Raw genomic sequence first — 16,883 nt, 5'->3', positions numbered from 1 at the left:
CTCCCAGGATCCCTGCCCGGTTCCGAGCGCACACAAGTGTCTCCGGTGGCTGAGCGTTCTGCCGTAAGAACAAGCTCGCGCACTGGTAAGGAGACGCTGCGCGGGCTTTCATCGCCATCTACCGGTCGCTGCAGGAATAAGGTAGTATACTGCGTCTCTCAACCAGGCGCTTCAATGAGTAACTAGTAAGTAACCTTCAGGATCTGAAGCGGGTGCCAAGCTCAAGGGCCAATGATCCTTTTCCTATACGTAGCTATAATAGTTTTTACTGTCCATATTTAGGCTGTGTTTACTGCTAGTTCACTTGTACCATTACAAGCTGCAATGTTGCTGTCCGTCATCGCGTGCACAGATAGCTTACCGTTACATACTAAAATGTATGTCAGCGACAGGCATGAAAATAATGAATAAGTATTGTATTATATTCTAATTGCATTTATATAACACCCACTACCCCCGGCAAGGCGTCGAAGTAGGTGCTTAAATGTAAAAGGTATACACTTGAGATATTTGTTGTATTTTTCCCACGTTGCAATAGATAGTATACAACATACTGTACAAATCTACTAATTATTCCACAACCTTCCCTAGAATAACATACACTTTTGTTCACAAGCCATTTCAGACCTGCACTTTAGCTTGGTACCTGTTCATTATCTTGATCTGCCAAACTTCATCAGTGCTCTATATCCCACTGCTTCAGCCTACCAGAACTTGGGCAACATGTCCTTCTTTGGTCTCCTAAACCAGTAAAGGACGTGAAACATTTTATTTACTTTGGGACCCCACAAAGCATTTGCAATGCAATAGGTCACGCATTTACACAAGTTTGAGCTATTGGCATTGTAAATGACAATCCCTTTTATTTTATGTTTTGGTTTTTAAAACGTAAATAAAAGGCATTGACATTTCCAATGCCAATAGCTTAAACTACCGTAAATGCGAGACCTATTGCATGGTAAATGCTTGTTCCTGATATTGGAAGTCTATACTATACAGTGCATATTGCCAGGATAAATCTGGGATCCCTTTATCAAGAGTTGAGAAGACTATTCGTATGATGGAACTGAAATTCTGAAGCCCTGAAAAAGCGAATTAATTACGTGAAACACGTGTTGGCTTGGCTGTTCTCTACCACTATTATGTGTAGAGAATTTTGTGATCAAGCATATGATGTACCTCAAATGTTACTTCTACCAAAGTTGAAGACAACCTGTTTCTTGTCTGAAAAAAGACGGGCAAAAATTAAAGAATTTTGCATCAACACTTAAGATGCAAAGAGTTTGTTTTTCTCAGTGCATAACCTAATATGTATGAATACGTGTGTGTATATATATATATGTATGTGTTTATGTGTATATATGTATACCTGTGTGTATATATATTACCTACTGGCGGTCGCCAGTAGGTATATATAGTTAGGACCTAGTTACCATAGGAAATCCGCAACATTCTATTGGGAATAACTTTGGCGTCGATTGAGGAAATTGCGTGCAATTTTTCCAAAATTTTGGCCAGCTCAGTTCTGCTCCTTCCCTGAAAGTTTTGGGGGGATTCGTCAAGCGGGGGCTGAGAAAAAAGGGGGGTCCCAAAACGTGTTTTCCCCATGTTAATTTCCATAGGACGATTAGACACGGCTACAGCCCGAACGGCTGAACGGAATTACACCAAACTTGGCAAAATGGTAGGGACTGGTATGCAGAAGTGCCTTTTCTATATTTGGTGAAAATCCCTCCAGTAGTTCCTGAGAAAATCAAAATAGAAAAAATATATATATCTTTAGCAGCTTACTGTAAGCTTACCTTTCCGAGCACGAGCTGCATGCTGATTGGCTGTCAACTGTCTTTCAACACTCCAAACCAGAAACTGTTGGCAGCCATCTTGGGACCAATATACATGATAGCACCTCATTAAAAAGCATTGCAGTTAATAGACGGTTTTAAGACTTTAGCTACATTATAAATCATGTGTTGATAGTACCATACTAATTTTAAGAATTGTGGTGTGTTCTAAGGTGATTTTACCATCTGCTGGGATATCATGAATCATGTTTGAAAGAAAACTACTATCTCATGCTTTTCCCACAGTGGTTTGGAAGGGGATCTATAAGCTAAGCTGAAAGCATATTTTCTGTAAATTCACATTATCTTTCTCAGGCATGTGAGAATGAAGTCTGACATTCTCAGTAAAACATGTACATCCAACAAGGACAGAGACTGTCAGTTGATTCCTTTGTGTTCTACTGCAGCTTCCCAGAGTGTTCTAAAGAACAACTAGAGCGCTAACAGTCCTACTTATTACAAAAGTATGGCACACCTGAAGCCATCTTGATTGGAATAAAGTGGTAACTCTTAAAACATTTCAATTTAAAAAGGAACAAAATGAGGGGGTATATTTTGCCATAGAAAGTATGATTAGTGCTGCAGAAAAAAAATTAGGGCACATTTTGAGTGACTTCTCAAATCCTCTTCTATTTCATTAAAAAAATTCTGACATGCAGTCTCCCAAGATGGCCACCAGAGACAAAAGAGCCCAAATGTAGCCCAAAAATCACCCAGATGTAGCCCAAGTATAGCCCAATGTCAGTTGATTCCTTTGTGTTCTACTGCAGCTTCCCAGAGTGTTCTAGAGAACAACTAGAGCGCTAACAGTCTTACTTATGACAAAAGTATGGCACACCAGAAGCCATCTTGATTGGAATGAAGTGGTAAGTCTGAAAACATTTAATTTAAAAAGGAACAAAATGAGGGGGGTTCATTTTGCCATAGAAAGTATGATTAGTTCTTCAGAAAGAAAAATTAGGGTACATTTTGAGTGACTTCTCAAATCCTCTTCTATTTCATTATAAAAAGTCTGGCATGCAGACTGAAACATGCACTTTGAATACCAGCAGCAGACTTCCCTGGTGAGCAGTAGCTTTACTACAGTGATCTAATGAGCAACTAGAGTGCTAACATTCAGAATTTATGGCAAATGTGTGACACATCTGAATGCCTTCTTGATGGAACCAAAGTAAACAAGCACTGAAAATGCAATAGATCTCGCCCTCATTTAAGTTAAAGCCATTTAGTGTGTTTCAAACTTTCATGTAAATAACATGCATATGTATGCATATATGTATGCATATATGTATATGAGGCTACCGCTGATCTGGGTGCCCTGCGGTGACCCCTGTTGATGCGGCCGATACTTCGATGCTTTGGTTGCCAGCTGCTGCTCCCCGTCCTGCTGCCTCAGCTACGCTGTATTGGTTTGGTCACAGACTTGGTCCGCTGCTCCCTACCTAGGAGGCCTCTTCTGAACCAGGGACATTGATGGAACCCCCTCGACGCCGCCTCTAGTCTGGGTGCCGTGTCCCCCCTTGAGACGACCGCTGCATCCGTGCTTTGTTCACCAGCCGCCGCTCTACGTCCTGGTGTCTCTGTGGAACGGGCCCCCCTGGAGCTTGGTCGGCATTGTTTTCGAGCGTGCTGCTCCTGATGCTCCCTTCCTGTGGGTCCTCCGGGGCTGGGGGCTGTGTTCGTCAGCGACGTAGACCGGGAAGAGGTCTGTCACCCCCCTACCCCACTTGCCCTTTCGTTCTCTGATACCACAGTCTGCCGGTCTGCATGCAGACACACAGCTTGGGAGCTGACTGGCCGAGACACCCCTGCCGCATGACGCTGTTCAATGCCTCACCCGCCCCTGATGCACAGTGCGGGCAGCTTCGCCCCTGATGCCCTGGACTGCCTCATAGTTACAGGTAGGATCGGTGGGGCTCAGCTGCTGCTCCAGTGTATTTTCCTACAAACGATCCCTACTGGGAACAGATCATGGCTTTGATCTGATGCCCTGGGCAGCCACATTGCTTCCGATTTGAACAGTGGGGGCACTGTTGTTCGTCGCCAACCTACGCAGGACACATGCAAATTGTGAACTGTGGGAATCCAGCCTTCATCACTCACATACGGGCAAAATTGGTCACTCATTGCCCTTGTCCATTTTGTTTTCCTCAATCATCAACTAGTTTATTTGTCCTCCATTTTGTCGATCTCTACCCACTCAATAATAAACTCCTCCTCCCTATTGATGACCTAGACACTAAGAAAGGACTGCTTTCTCCTGTCAGTAACATTGACACTAAAAAAGGACTGCTTACTCCTCTACAAAACTGGCGACCATCTTTGAAGACTGACCTGATCTCAATTACAAGCCTATGCCCACTATCTCTGCTCTTTATCCCATTTACTGTCACCTCACAACCAGCTCCCCTCCTATCATTTTCCTCCTTCTCACCCCATTTTATTCTCTTTTCTTTTCTTTAACCTCACTTTACCCCCTTAATACATTTATCCTCACTAAATGCTATTTCATACTATTTTATTCTCACTTAGCTTACTTCTCCTCTACTTCCTTTATGCCTGCACTTTATAACTTTCTAATAATATACATAAATCTAATTCTATTTATTCTGATTTGTGATTTATTTACTGTACATTCCAACTGACTTTGTATACTTTCCATTTCTTTATCTACTGATTGTGTATTAAGTTATGTCCCTCTTCCTCATGGCACTTTATTTTCTTCATATAGTTGTAATCTATTTGTTATACATTTCAACTTTAATTTTAATTCATCTATTTTAGATTGCCTATGTCATTGTACCATCCTTCACTTTCCACCTTATCCTTATGTATAATTTGTTGTTATATATTCTGCTTTAGTGTATATTTGATGTTCCTTTTACATTGTGTTACATTGTTTACTTTGAAGCTCCGTTTAACTCACCTTCATGTCATATCACTGTATTCTGCTTCAAGTTCTCGTTCGAATTATTCTCTATGATTTATTTCCACCTCCCGGCTGCGCTTCTTTGACCAGTACGATCCATTCTACTATCTATCCCCTTTCTCCCCCCCTTCTCCAAACCATGCCTCCACTCTCTCTTCCACCCTCTAGCTCAACCCCTCCCATCTCCAAACTCGGCCCAAACTCTTGGTCCATCATCTACCCCCCCATCTCTCCAAACATGGTAAGAAGAATTTCAAACAGAAAATGCTCCGTCTACACCCAGAAACCTTATTTGCAGATCAACATAACAACCTTAATTCCTCACTTACCACCAACTTAGTCTTCTTCACTAAACGTCCATCCAAATGGAAAAGCATATTCTTACGCCACCTCACTATCTCTAATTCACATATTATCCCTTACGGTCTAAAACTCTCCACCACATCATCCTCATCCTTCCCAGGCGAAGTAGTTATCTCCATCTTCAAATCCGGAACCATACTCATCCAAGCGTCTGAAAACCATCTTGACTCCTTTGAACAACACTTTTGTAAGTTTTCCCAAACCCTCACTCAATCCCTGAACCCCCCCATCTCACCCCCACTGCCCTCTTCATCTCCTCCCATCACATCCCAGACCCCCTCACTTCATCTCCCTGATTTATCTCAACTCATTTCGCCTTCTTCACCATTAATTTCACTCTCCCTCCTATCTCCTCTTCCTTACCATCCTTCTCCCTCTCTTACTCTCAACACCGTTTCTCCCTCACATCCTCAAATGACTTCCCCCACTTTCATCTCCAGTATGAGCTCTGATCCACCACTCCCTCACCCCATTCTATCCCCTCTCTCTATCTCCCCCCCACCCACTCTAAATGACAATTTACACCCCATTATATCCCCTCTCTGTTTTCCCCCCTCCTCCCCCTCCCTCAATCAAACAGACTATTCTCAATCTCTACTTACCTCTCTCGCTCTCAACATTATAACCTGCTACGACTCCCTTATCTCACAATCTTCTAATGTTCTTGCCCCACCCCCCTTCTCTACCTTCGATTCTCCTTCCCCCCTCCTTGAGTCCTTCACCCCCTCTAATTCCCTGGCTACCCACACACCTCCCCTTGCTCCCCTATCAATACCTAATGCTCTTAGCTCTATCTCACATGTCTCTCCTCTTACCCCCCTCTCCCACATCCCTCCCCCATACACCTCACCACTCACTCCTTCTATGACGCCTCCTACATCCCCCACTCACCCCCTGGTCCCCCCCGCTTCTAACTACAAGCTCTCTCCCACACTCCTCCCACCCCTCAACTGCCTTACCAACTCTCCCTCTGCCCCTTACCTCCTGGCTCCCCCACGCTCCATTAATTACCCCCCTCCCATGCACCTCCCCCCCCTTAACTCTCTCCTCACCTCTCCCACTACCATGTACCCCCCGATTCTACCCCCCTCTTTACACACTCCCTCTCCTTCACTCCCTCTCCTTCACTCCTCCCTCCCTACGACTCTCATACCTTCCGTCCCTCTGGCTCACATCCCCGCACCCCCTTAGCAGCCACCTTTTACCCTCCACAACCTCCTCCTCTCACTTCCCTAACATCTCCGATTACCCTCAATCCAACTGGTTCACCTCTTCCTACTTCCCCGATGCCACCTTCTTCTAACTGTCAGCCTGAAGAGTACAAGTTTTCCACATTCTCCTCGTGTCCACTTCTGCCCCACAAAAATGATAGCCCCCCACATTTTAATCCCACCCCCCTCCCCCCTCCAGGTTTTCCCCCCCATCCTCCTCACCGTCCCCCTCCACCACCCAACCCCAACATTGTCATCCTCCCAATAAATACAGACCCACCTCTCATATCTAACCACACATCGGCATCCCCCAATATTGAACTGGTCATCACATCCTTAGTTTTAGAACTCTCCTCCCTCAGAAACGAGATCTCCCTCCTTACCAAAACCATCCCCTCACACATTGACACTCTCTACAACACTCCCACTTTCTGTCCTCTTAACACGCTTACCTACAGCAACACGCCCCCCCACTCCAATATTGACACAACCAGTCCCATTCACACCCATCCTTCCCAAATTATCCCGCCCGACTTGGACATAAGACCCTCACCGCAGCATCCTGGTACTCACCCACCATCCGTAGAAAGTAACTTATCTACGAACGCTCCCATCTCGCCCTCCCCACCCTTGCCCACCTCTCCACTGATTCATCAATCTAATATCCCAGTACTCTTAGGAACTAGCAGACTCCCCCCTCCTTTGACCTCCCAGAGACCTCCCCAACAACTTAGACCTATCCCCCCCTGTCCTCCCTCACAATCACCCGACCCAACTCCCCTATGTTGCATGCTGATCAACTGCCGCTCCGCCTCATGCCATGCCACTGAGATTGCTGAAATCATTCTCAGCGAAGACATTGACATCGCTTTCTTAACTGAAACCTGGCTCACCGCCCACTCTACCCCCATCCTTGACTTACTTATTCCCCCTGGCTATTCTATCATTAGGAAAGATAGAATTGAACAAACAGGAGGTGGACTTGCCTTAATTTTCAAAACTGAACTTAACATCTCACTTGTCCCCCTTCAAGATCCTTCATCCTTTGAATACCTCTGCGCCGATCTCACGATACCTGACTCCCCCTCCATCCGGCTGCACTCGATCTACCACCCCCCGGGTAATAACATCCCCTTTACGGAAGAGATGACTGATCTTATTATCCAAGCGTCACTCTCACACTCTAACAATCTCTTTCTCGGTGACTACAACATCCATTGGAACAAAAAGGATGACCCTGCGGTCATCATATTCAATGACACCATGGATGTCACCAATTTGACCCAAATCTGCCATTCTCCTACCCATAACAAAGGTGCCACCCTTGATGCTATCATGACCAGCGGTGATCTGGCCTCCCTATCTAACATACTTCCGGTTGACTGGTCTGACCACTACCTAATCCTTTTTACCATGAATAGATCTGTTCCTCGCAGCACCCCCACCATCACTTTACCTAAAAAACCCACACGCAACCTTCACCTCATTCCCCCTGGACAATTGAAATCGACAATTAAGAACCACTTACTTCTTCCTCCACTCTCTGATAGCACCAACGATCTAACTAACCACTATAATAACTCGATTCGTGAAGCCCTCGACCAAATTGCTCCAATCAAATTCAAACAACAAAAAAATATCCCTCCTAAGTCTTGGTTCAATACCGATCTAAATAATCAAAGACGATCCCTTAGACATTCTGAAAGGGTCTGGAGGAAGCATCCGACCGTTGAAAATCTGGCTCTACTCAGAGCCGCTAGAGCCCAATACAAAAAACATATCTTCAATGAAAAAGCCTCCTTTCTCCGGACTCAGCTTGATCAGGCGAGAAACCGCCCGAGTGAACTCTTTAACATTGTAAAAAAACAAACTTCCACTGGCCCTTCCAAAATTTTAGCCTCTACCGACAGATGTGAAGAAATCGCTAGATTCTTTACTGACAAAATCAACTTGATCGAACTATCCTTCTCCTCCCTCCCGCTCTCACTCCAACCTCCCCCCACCCAACACACCCTCGCCCCATCCTCTAACTCACTTCTGTTCTCTATATCAACTCCTCTCAATCCCTCTCAAGCCCTCCCGGCTCTCTCCCAACCTGGCCCCGTTCTGGAACTCATCACCCCAGCTAAAAACAATGCCTTGTGGAGTGACTTTAGTCCAGTATCTGAATCTACGATCACTAATATCATTACCAAACTCAAACCTTCCTCCCACTCCAAAGATCCTCTTCCCGCACACCTGGTTCAAGAACTTAATTCTATCATCGCACCTATATGGACCAAAATCATCAACTCCTCTCTTTCCACTGGCTGCGTTCCCGCCTCTCTTCAACTTGGTCAAATCACACCTATTCTAAAAAATCCCACGACTGACCCCAATGACCTCAGCAACCTTCGCCCTATCTCTAACCTTCCATTCCTCTCTAAAGCCCTAGAGAAATGTGTCCTACTACAATTAGATAAACATATCATCACCTACAATCTACTTGATGTTTTCCAATCTGGCTTCAGAAAAGGATGTAGTACCGATACTGCTATGCTAAACATTACTGACGACATCCATCGCTCACTAGATAGTGGGGAATCCTCAATACTAATCCTCCTTGACCTCTCTTCTGCTTTTGATACTGTACACCACCCCACCCTTCTCAACATTCTTAAAGCTCGATTTGGCCTTACAGGTAATGTTTTAAATTGGTTCTCCTCATTCCTTCATAACAGATCACAACAAATCAAGCTCAACCACTTCCTCTCTAAACCCCAACCCGTCTCACTCGGCGTCCCTCAAGGATCCATCCTCTCCCCAACCCTATTCAATCTGTTCATGGAACCACTCACTCTCATCCTCAAACAAGCCAATATCAGTTACCACCTCTATGCCGATGACACCCAACTATACTACAAGATCAAATCCCACAAAGACATACTTCACCTCAATGACACCTTGACTGAAGTTCAAACCTGGTTCCATCAAAACCATCTCAAACTTAACCCGAAAAAAACTGAAATCATACTATTCTCCCCCAAAAACAATTCCCTTCCCATCCAACTCTGGATCAATGACATCAAAGCTCTTAACTGTTCACTCTCCACTTCTAATTCCGTTAAATCCCTAGGCATCAGTATTGACCAGAACCTCAATCTCATACCCCACATAAAAAATGCAGCAAAAAGTGCCCTTTTCACCCTTCTACAACTCAAGAAAATGTAAACCATTTATACCAGTAGCCGACTTCAAACTTGTTGTCCAATCGCTTGTCCTTTCTAGGATCGACTATGGTAACGCAACTCTGGCCGGCACACCTAAAATCCATCTTGCACCGATCAAATCTGTCCTAAATCTAGCTGCAAGACTCATCTCCGACTGTAAAAAGTTTGATCACATCTCCCCTACCCTCAAGATCCTCAATTGGCTCCCAATTGAAGGAAGATCCACCTATAAGATCGCTTGCATCACACACAAGGCTCTCCACCAAAACACACCTTCTTACCTTTCAAACAAACTACACAAAGCAGGATGCTCCAGGTCCCTGAGAAGCACAAACTCCCTTGTCCTTATCCCTCCTAGACTCAAATGTCAAAAGACCCAATCCCGTGCTTTCTCTGGCAATGCTCCTACAATTTGGAACTCTCTCCCCAAAGATCTTCGCTGCAACCCCTCTTACTCTCTCTTCAAAAAAGAACTCAAAGTACTCCTTCTCAACAAATACTGGGGTTAATAACGCTAGCTCTACAGATTTCACTTTCATTATGTAATTTGCTATATTATGTATACTGCTTCCATTACGTATATTTTGCTTTTTGTTTCTCTATTTCTCGCACAAACATTCGTTGATTCTCACCTCCATGTAAAGCGCTCTGATACTCTTGGGTCCAGCAGCGCTATATAAAACTTTTGAAATAAATAAATAAAATAAATGTATATGTATGCATGCATTTATATTTGTATTTATATAGATATGCAGATTATATATGTTTATATATGTATGTATATATATATATACACATACATATATATAAATGCATATATATGTATATATATATATGTGTATATGTGTGCGTGTAGAGAGAGGTAGAGAGGTAGAAAGGTAGAGACGAGTAAAAAAGTCCACATTTGTAAAGCGCACAATTACCCGTAAGGGTCTCTAGGCGCTGGGGGCCGTCGGGAAGATTAAGCGAGCTATTGCCCAGAGTCACATGGTGCTGGGCTAACCTGCCGCCGGAGGTAGAGAGTAGAGAGTGAGTAATAGAGAGTGAGTAGTAGAGAGCAGTAGAGAGAGTAGCAGAGAGTGAGTAGTAGAGAGTAGTAGAGTGAGTAGTAGAGAGTGAGTAGTAGAGAGTGAGTAGTAAAGAGTAGTAGAGAGTAAGTAGTAGAGTGAGTAGTAGAGAGCAGTAGAGAGTGAGTGAGTAGTAGAGAGTGAGTAGTAGAGAGTGAGTAGCAGAGAGTGAATAGTAGAGAGTGAGTAGTAGAGTGAGTAGTAGAGAGTAGTAGAGAGAGAGTAATAGAGAGTGAGTAGTAGAGAGTGAGTAGTAGAGAGTGAGTAGTAGAGAGTGAGTAGTAGAGAGTAGTAGAGAGAGTAGTAGAGAGAGTAGTAGAGAGAGTAGTAGAGAGAGTAGTAGAGAGTGAGGAGTAGTAGAGAGTGAGTAGTAGAGAGTGAGTAGTAGAGAGTAGTAGATAGTGAGTAGTAGGGAGTGATTAGTAGAGAGAGAGTAGTAGAGAATGAGTAGTAGAGAGTGAGTATTAGAGAGTAGTGGAGTAGTAGAGAGTGAGTAGTAGAGAGTAGTGGAGAATATTCCAAAGTTTGGCACAGCACCACTTGCATAACAAGTCCAATCAAATCATATCACTTAGAGTCCTTATTGAAGCGCTGAATCTTGGTGTATATTCAAATGCTTTTATTTTCCTTTAGTTTATGTACCACAGCCAGCCGACGCATTTCGTTCTGTACAACAGAACTTCTTCAGGGCGTTCTTATTTCCTTCAAGTTATGTCGGTATCCTGTTGTGATATAACTAGATATTTCTTCCAAATGTTAGACGAGACGTAAGTACATTCTTATTCAAAGTGACTAGGTATCAATTTTACCCACACAATTCGGGCACACTTGAGTAATTTATAGCATCCTCAAAGTCAGTCTTTCAAAAATTCCAAAGTATAGGACATGATAATCCAAATCCAAATGTTTCTCAAGAAAAGTCATTTTCAATCATTTGGAATATCGCGATTTAAAATACTCTGTATTTTACAAAGAGTGATGAAAGATTTTACTAGTGTATGAAAAGGTGTATGTGATTGTCACATGGATGATGTCATCATTGATGTCATTTGAGATGTCATCAGTGATATCACTGACCATGTCATGAATGATGTAATATGTGACATCATCAGCAGTGGATTGCGGGTGCGCGAAATATAGTTAGTACAGCTAACTATATAGGAGCAATTTCAATGGTTTTGTATGAGTGAAATGTCCAGCTAACTATAACACCCCTAAAACTTATAGTTTTTTGAGTGAATTTCAAAGGTTTTTTAAAAGCTAATTCCTAACTATATAAGGCCTGAAACCTATGGTTTTTTCAGTGAATTTATATATATATATATATATATATATATATATATATATATATATATATATATATATATATATATATAGATATATATATATATATATATATATATATATATAGATAGATATATATGTGTGTGTGTGTGTGTATGTATGTGTGTGTATAAATGTTCCAAATGAAAGCACACGCCACTTGGAGGCCCACTCACGACGTATTCAACTTTATTCAGCAAGGCAGCATCAACCAGGAGTACGGTAGGTACAGCTTACATCCGCCATATTTCCCGACGTGTTTCAGGCTCCTCTCACCTTTTTTCACAGGCATGGCAACGAGGAGAGGAAGCTCGCAGGTGATACTTATGATGTATAAATGGTTAGTCCCGTCCAGTGGACGAAAACTAAAGAATTTTGAATCTACACTTAAGATGCAAAGGGCCAGATGTAGGTAGCCAAATACCGGTCGGTAACGGCCGAATTCGGCCGTTACCGACCGGTATTTGGCTTTTGAGATATAGGTGGGTAGTTATTTACAGAATCGGTATATTTACCGATTCGGTAAATTTACCACTTCGGTATTTTACCGAATCGGTAAACATACCGATTCTGTAAATCCACATGTAGGTGACACTCCTAAGAGTGCCACAGGCCCTTAAAAGTCGGTATTTTACCACCCAATCCTATTCGGTGGTAAAATACCGAATTCTGGTGTGCATGCACACCTGTGCAATGTGACACACAGACATGCCCTTAGGGCATGTATGTGTGCCACATGTCACACTAGCCTGTACTTGGGGTGCTAGAGGGTGTCAAAGTGACACCCCCTGCACCCTTGCAGGATTCGGTATTTACCGATTCTGTAAATACCGATTCTGTATTTCCCATTGATTCCTATGGGCTTCAAGGCCCATAGGAATCAATGGGAAATACAGAATCGGTATTTACAGAATCGGTAAATACCAACTCTTACAGATTCGGTAATTTTTTACCTACATCTGCCTTCTTCCAATTTACCGACTCTTAAATACCAATTCGGTATGAGTCGGTATTTAAGAGTCGGTAAATCGGAATTACCTACATCTGGCCCAAAGAGTGTGTTTTTTTCAGTGCATAACCTAATATATATGTATACATGTGTGTATATATATGTGTGTGTGTGTGTGTATATATATATATATGTGTGTATGTATGTATAAATGTATACGTGTTTGTGTGTATATATATATATATGTATATGTGTGTGTGTATATATAAATGTAGACGTGTGTGTATATACGTGTGTGTGTATATGTATATGTATATATATATATATATATGTATGTGTGTGTGTGTGTGTATATATGTGTGTGTGTGTGTGTGTGTGTGTGTGTGTATTTAAAGCTGCTACCCAGTAAGAGGCATGATGTATGATAAAGGCAGTGACTTGCCTAAAAATCTTAATATTGTCTATTGAGCCTCCTCCAGGTTGCTAGGTTATTTCCTCACTTCTCTTTTCTTTTCCCCTTTCTCCAATAGGTTCATGCTGACCCGTCTAGGAGACTCGAGTTATACTTCCGGCCAAAAGACCCCTATTGCCATCCTGTGTGCGCCAACCGCTTCCCGACCACCAGCATGTTACTGCGGGTGAGGCGGAAGACTGGGCGGCGGAGGCGCCCCGCGGAGGGGGTCCCCACGCCTCGTGGGCCCGACCCCAAGCAGAAGCTGAAGATGGACGTCCTGGGCATCATCAGCACGGTCTACAAGTTTCAAGGTGAGCGCTCATGTCTCTTTTTATTTGTGCTGAGAGGTTTTGTTGCATTGGTCTTCTCCTTGCTGTTTGAGGACAGTGCAGGTCACTTGTGTCCTGAAGCTTGATTCTACCTTTGATGGCTGCTGTGTGTGGAATTCTACTGTCACCAAGGTGGGGCAAGAATCAGGGTAAATAAATACCCTAGTTTTTAAGGAATTCGCTCCTGAACAGTTTGTTGAGGGGTCTTCTGCAATATAATCAGAATGCATTGCTGTGATTTGTGTGCAGAATGTAGTTGTGTACCTTTTAAGTTGTAAGGTGGGTTTGTATATCTCTGCTTGTCACCCGTGAGGGTATCCAGGCGCTGTTGTAACAAGCCTGCACTCCTTCCCGCCCAAGCGGAACATGTACAGTGCAGGAGCAGTACATGCCGAAGTAGGGCGATACACTGCAGGCTGTACAAACTGAGAGAGCGGAGTGAGGCAGGGCGAGATGAGGCAAGGCACACCGATTCAGGAGCAAATGAGGTGGAACTGAGCTGGGTTGCAGCACAGAGAGGCAGGTTGGATTGAGGCATGCTGGACAGACCAACTCCCACAAAAAGAGGTAGAATGGAAGCAGAACAGAAGAAAGTGGAGCAGACGAAGGGCCTGATTCAGATCTCTGCGGACGGGTCACTCAGTCACAATGGTGACGGATATCCCATCCGCCGAAATATAAATCCCATTATATTCTTTTGGATTTATATTTCGGCGGACGGGATTTCTGTCACCATTGTGACTGAGTAACCAGTCGCCGAGATCCAAACCAGGACCTAAGTTAGTAGGACATCTGAGGCCGAACAGACTGGGGTTGTAGCACACGCTGAGAGATGTGCAGCGTAGCAGCAGTAAACAGCAGGACAGGACAGACAGAGGCAGCAGCCACAAGATGATGAAATGGGACGAGGCACTATAGACGTAGCCAACATCCGCAAACAGAGGTAGAAATGTAGCAGAATGGAACGAGATGGAGCATAAACCTAGCAGGACATGAGGCCTTGCAGACTGAGGTAGGAGCAGACGTTGGGAGACTGAGGCTGCAGGAGAAGACTGCAGCCTTCATCAGGGTAAAATGGAATGAGGCAGAATAGGCTGAGGCGGCAGCAGACTTGAAAGGAAGGGCTGGGGCAGCAACACGCATAGCAACAGATCAGAATGAGGTGGCAGCAGCGCACACAGGCCTGACTGAGATAGCAGCACCCTGAGTGTTGGATCAAGATGAGGCGGTATCAGGATGAGGTGGCAGCAGCACACATTGTGATTGATCAGGATGAGACGGCAGCAGCACAGTGTGTGTTGGATCAGGAGGAGGCGGTAGCAGCACACTGTATGTTGGATCAGGATGAGGCGATAACATGTTGGATCAGGAGGTGGCAGTAAAAGAACATTGTGTTGGATCAGGATGAGGCAGCAGCAGCACAGTGTGCGTTTGATCAGGATGAGGCGGCAGCAGCATACTGTGTGTTGGCTCAGGATGACCCTGTAGCAGCACACTGTATGTTGGATCAGGATGAGGCGATAACATGTTGGATCAGGAGGAGACAGTAAAAGAACATTGTTTGGATCAGGAATGGGGCAGCAGCACAGTGTGTGTTTGATCAGGATGAGGCGGCAAATGCATACTGTATGTTGGATCAAGATGAGGCAATAACATTTTGGATCAGGATGAGGTGATAACATGTTGGATAAGGATGAGGCGTTAACATGTTGGATCAGGATGAGGTGATAACATGTTGGATAAGGATGAGGCGGTAACAGCACAGCGTGTTGGATCAGAATGAGGCAGCAGTAGCACACTTTGCTGGATCAGGATGAGATGGTAGCAGCATACTGTATGTTGGATCAGAAGGAGCCGGTCTTGGATCACTGTTGGATCAGGATAAGGAGATCTCATGTTGGATCAGGAGGAGGCGGTAACAGCACATTGTGTTGGATCAGGATGAGGCTGTAGCAGCACACAGGACTGAATGAGATAGCAGCACTCTGTGTGTTGGATCCGGATGAGCTGATAACATATTGGATCAGGAGGAGACAGTAACAGCACATTGTGTTGGATCAGGATGAGGCGTTATCAGGATGAAGCAGTAGCAGCACAGTGTGTGTTGGAGCAGGATGAGGTGGTAGCATGTTGGATCAGGATGAGGCAGAACAGGCTCTGTGGCCATATTAGCTGAAGCAGCAGTAATACAAACTGAAATAGCAAAATGTGCTGAGTTACAGCAAACTGAGATAGCAGCACATGTGGAGGCAGCAGGTGAGGTAGAAGCACAGGCTGAGGCAGTATATAACGGGTTAGCTGCCCACATGAAGGGACCACGTGCCCATCTACTGCACAACAAGGATACACCAAAAAACCAACACAGCACACCAACTCGCTCTCGAACACCGTCTACACCACCTGCACACGCAGACACATCAAAATACCTTCTTAGCCTGCTGGACGAGGAACACGATACAGAAAAGCTACACACTTGCTATCCTCATATACCTAATACCAGCACTAAGGACACTGCTGCTGGAAGCCCACAAAATAAACCCAATATTTGTAAAGCATGAACTAATCACCCCTAAGGGTCTCAGTGCGCTGGGGGCCACCAGGACGATTAAGTGAGCTATTGTCTAGAGTCACATGGGGCTGGGCTAACCTGTCGCTGGTGCCGGGGATCGATTCATGACCCTGTGTCCCGGAGTCCGCTGCCTTGGCCACTGCGCGACACCTCTTCCCAAAACACTGCTAATTCCTCTACAAAACAAAGTTACACCATCACCAAGCACATTCTCTAAACTGTCTAGTAATACATTCTTGATCGCTCTCTAAAATCAAACATCACATCTACGACCTTCTTTCTGATGCAAAACTAGACATACTATTCCTAACTGAATCATGGTTAGGAGATGATATGGCTCCAGTCCTGCATGAAACCGTTCCTCTAGGCTATCAAACTATCACCCAAAATCGTGTAGGCAAAAAAGGAGGGTCCCTAGCTGTTAGGTTCAGGCAAACTTACATATCACTAAAGTTGAGAATATCTCCATAAAAAATTGTGAGACCCTTTTCACCAGATGCAATCCTACACCGTCTTCTTCCAGTTACTTCCTGCTCTTTTACAGACCTTCACCTAGAAATGCGACATTCCCAGACATACTTCCAGACACGGTTTCAAACCTGTTAACACTTCACTCCAACTTATGCGTTCTGGGTGACT

The 16,883-nt window shown here is 44.2% G+C and overlaps 1 protein-coding gene across 1 annotated transcript in view; it reads left to right on the top strand.

Moving 5' to 3' along the window:
• Positions 1 to 16,883, top strand: part of GTF3C5 (general transcription factor IIIC subunit 5) — a 98,426-nt gene that overhangs the window by 8,872 nt on the left and 72,671 nt on the right. The window contains exon 2 of the mRNA XM_078646161.1: positions 13,423 to 13,657. Coding sequence (XP_078502287.1) covers positions 13,423 to 13,657 — 235 coding nt within the window. The remainder of the gene's footprint in view (positions 1 to 13,422; positions 13,658 to 16,883) is intronic.

The sequence above is a fragment of the Lissotriton helveticus genome, chromosome 5_1 (genome assembly GCF_964261635.1).
Source record: "Lissotriton helveticus chromosome 5_1, aLisHel1.1, whole genome shotgun sequence".
Lineage (NCBI taxonomy): Eukaryota > Metazoa > Chordata > Amphibia > Caudata > Salamandridae > Lissotriton > Lissotriton helveticus.
The sequence above is the reverse complement of the archived record's forward strand: the minus strand, read 5'-3'. Positions and strand labels throughout refer to the sequence as shown.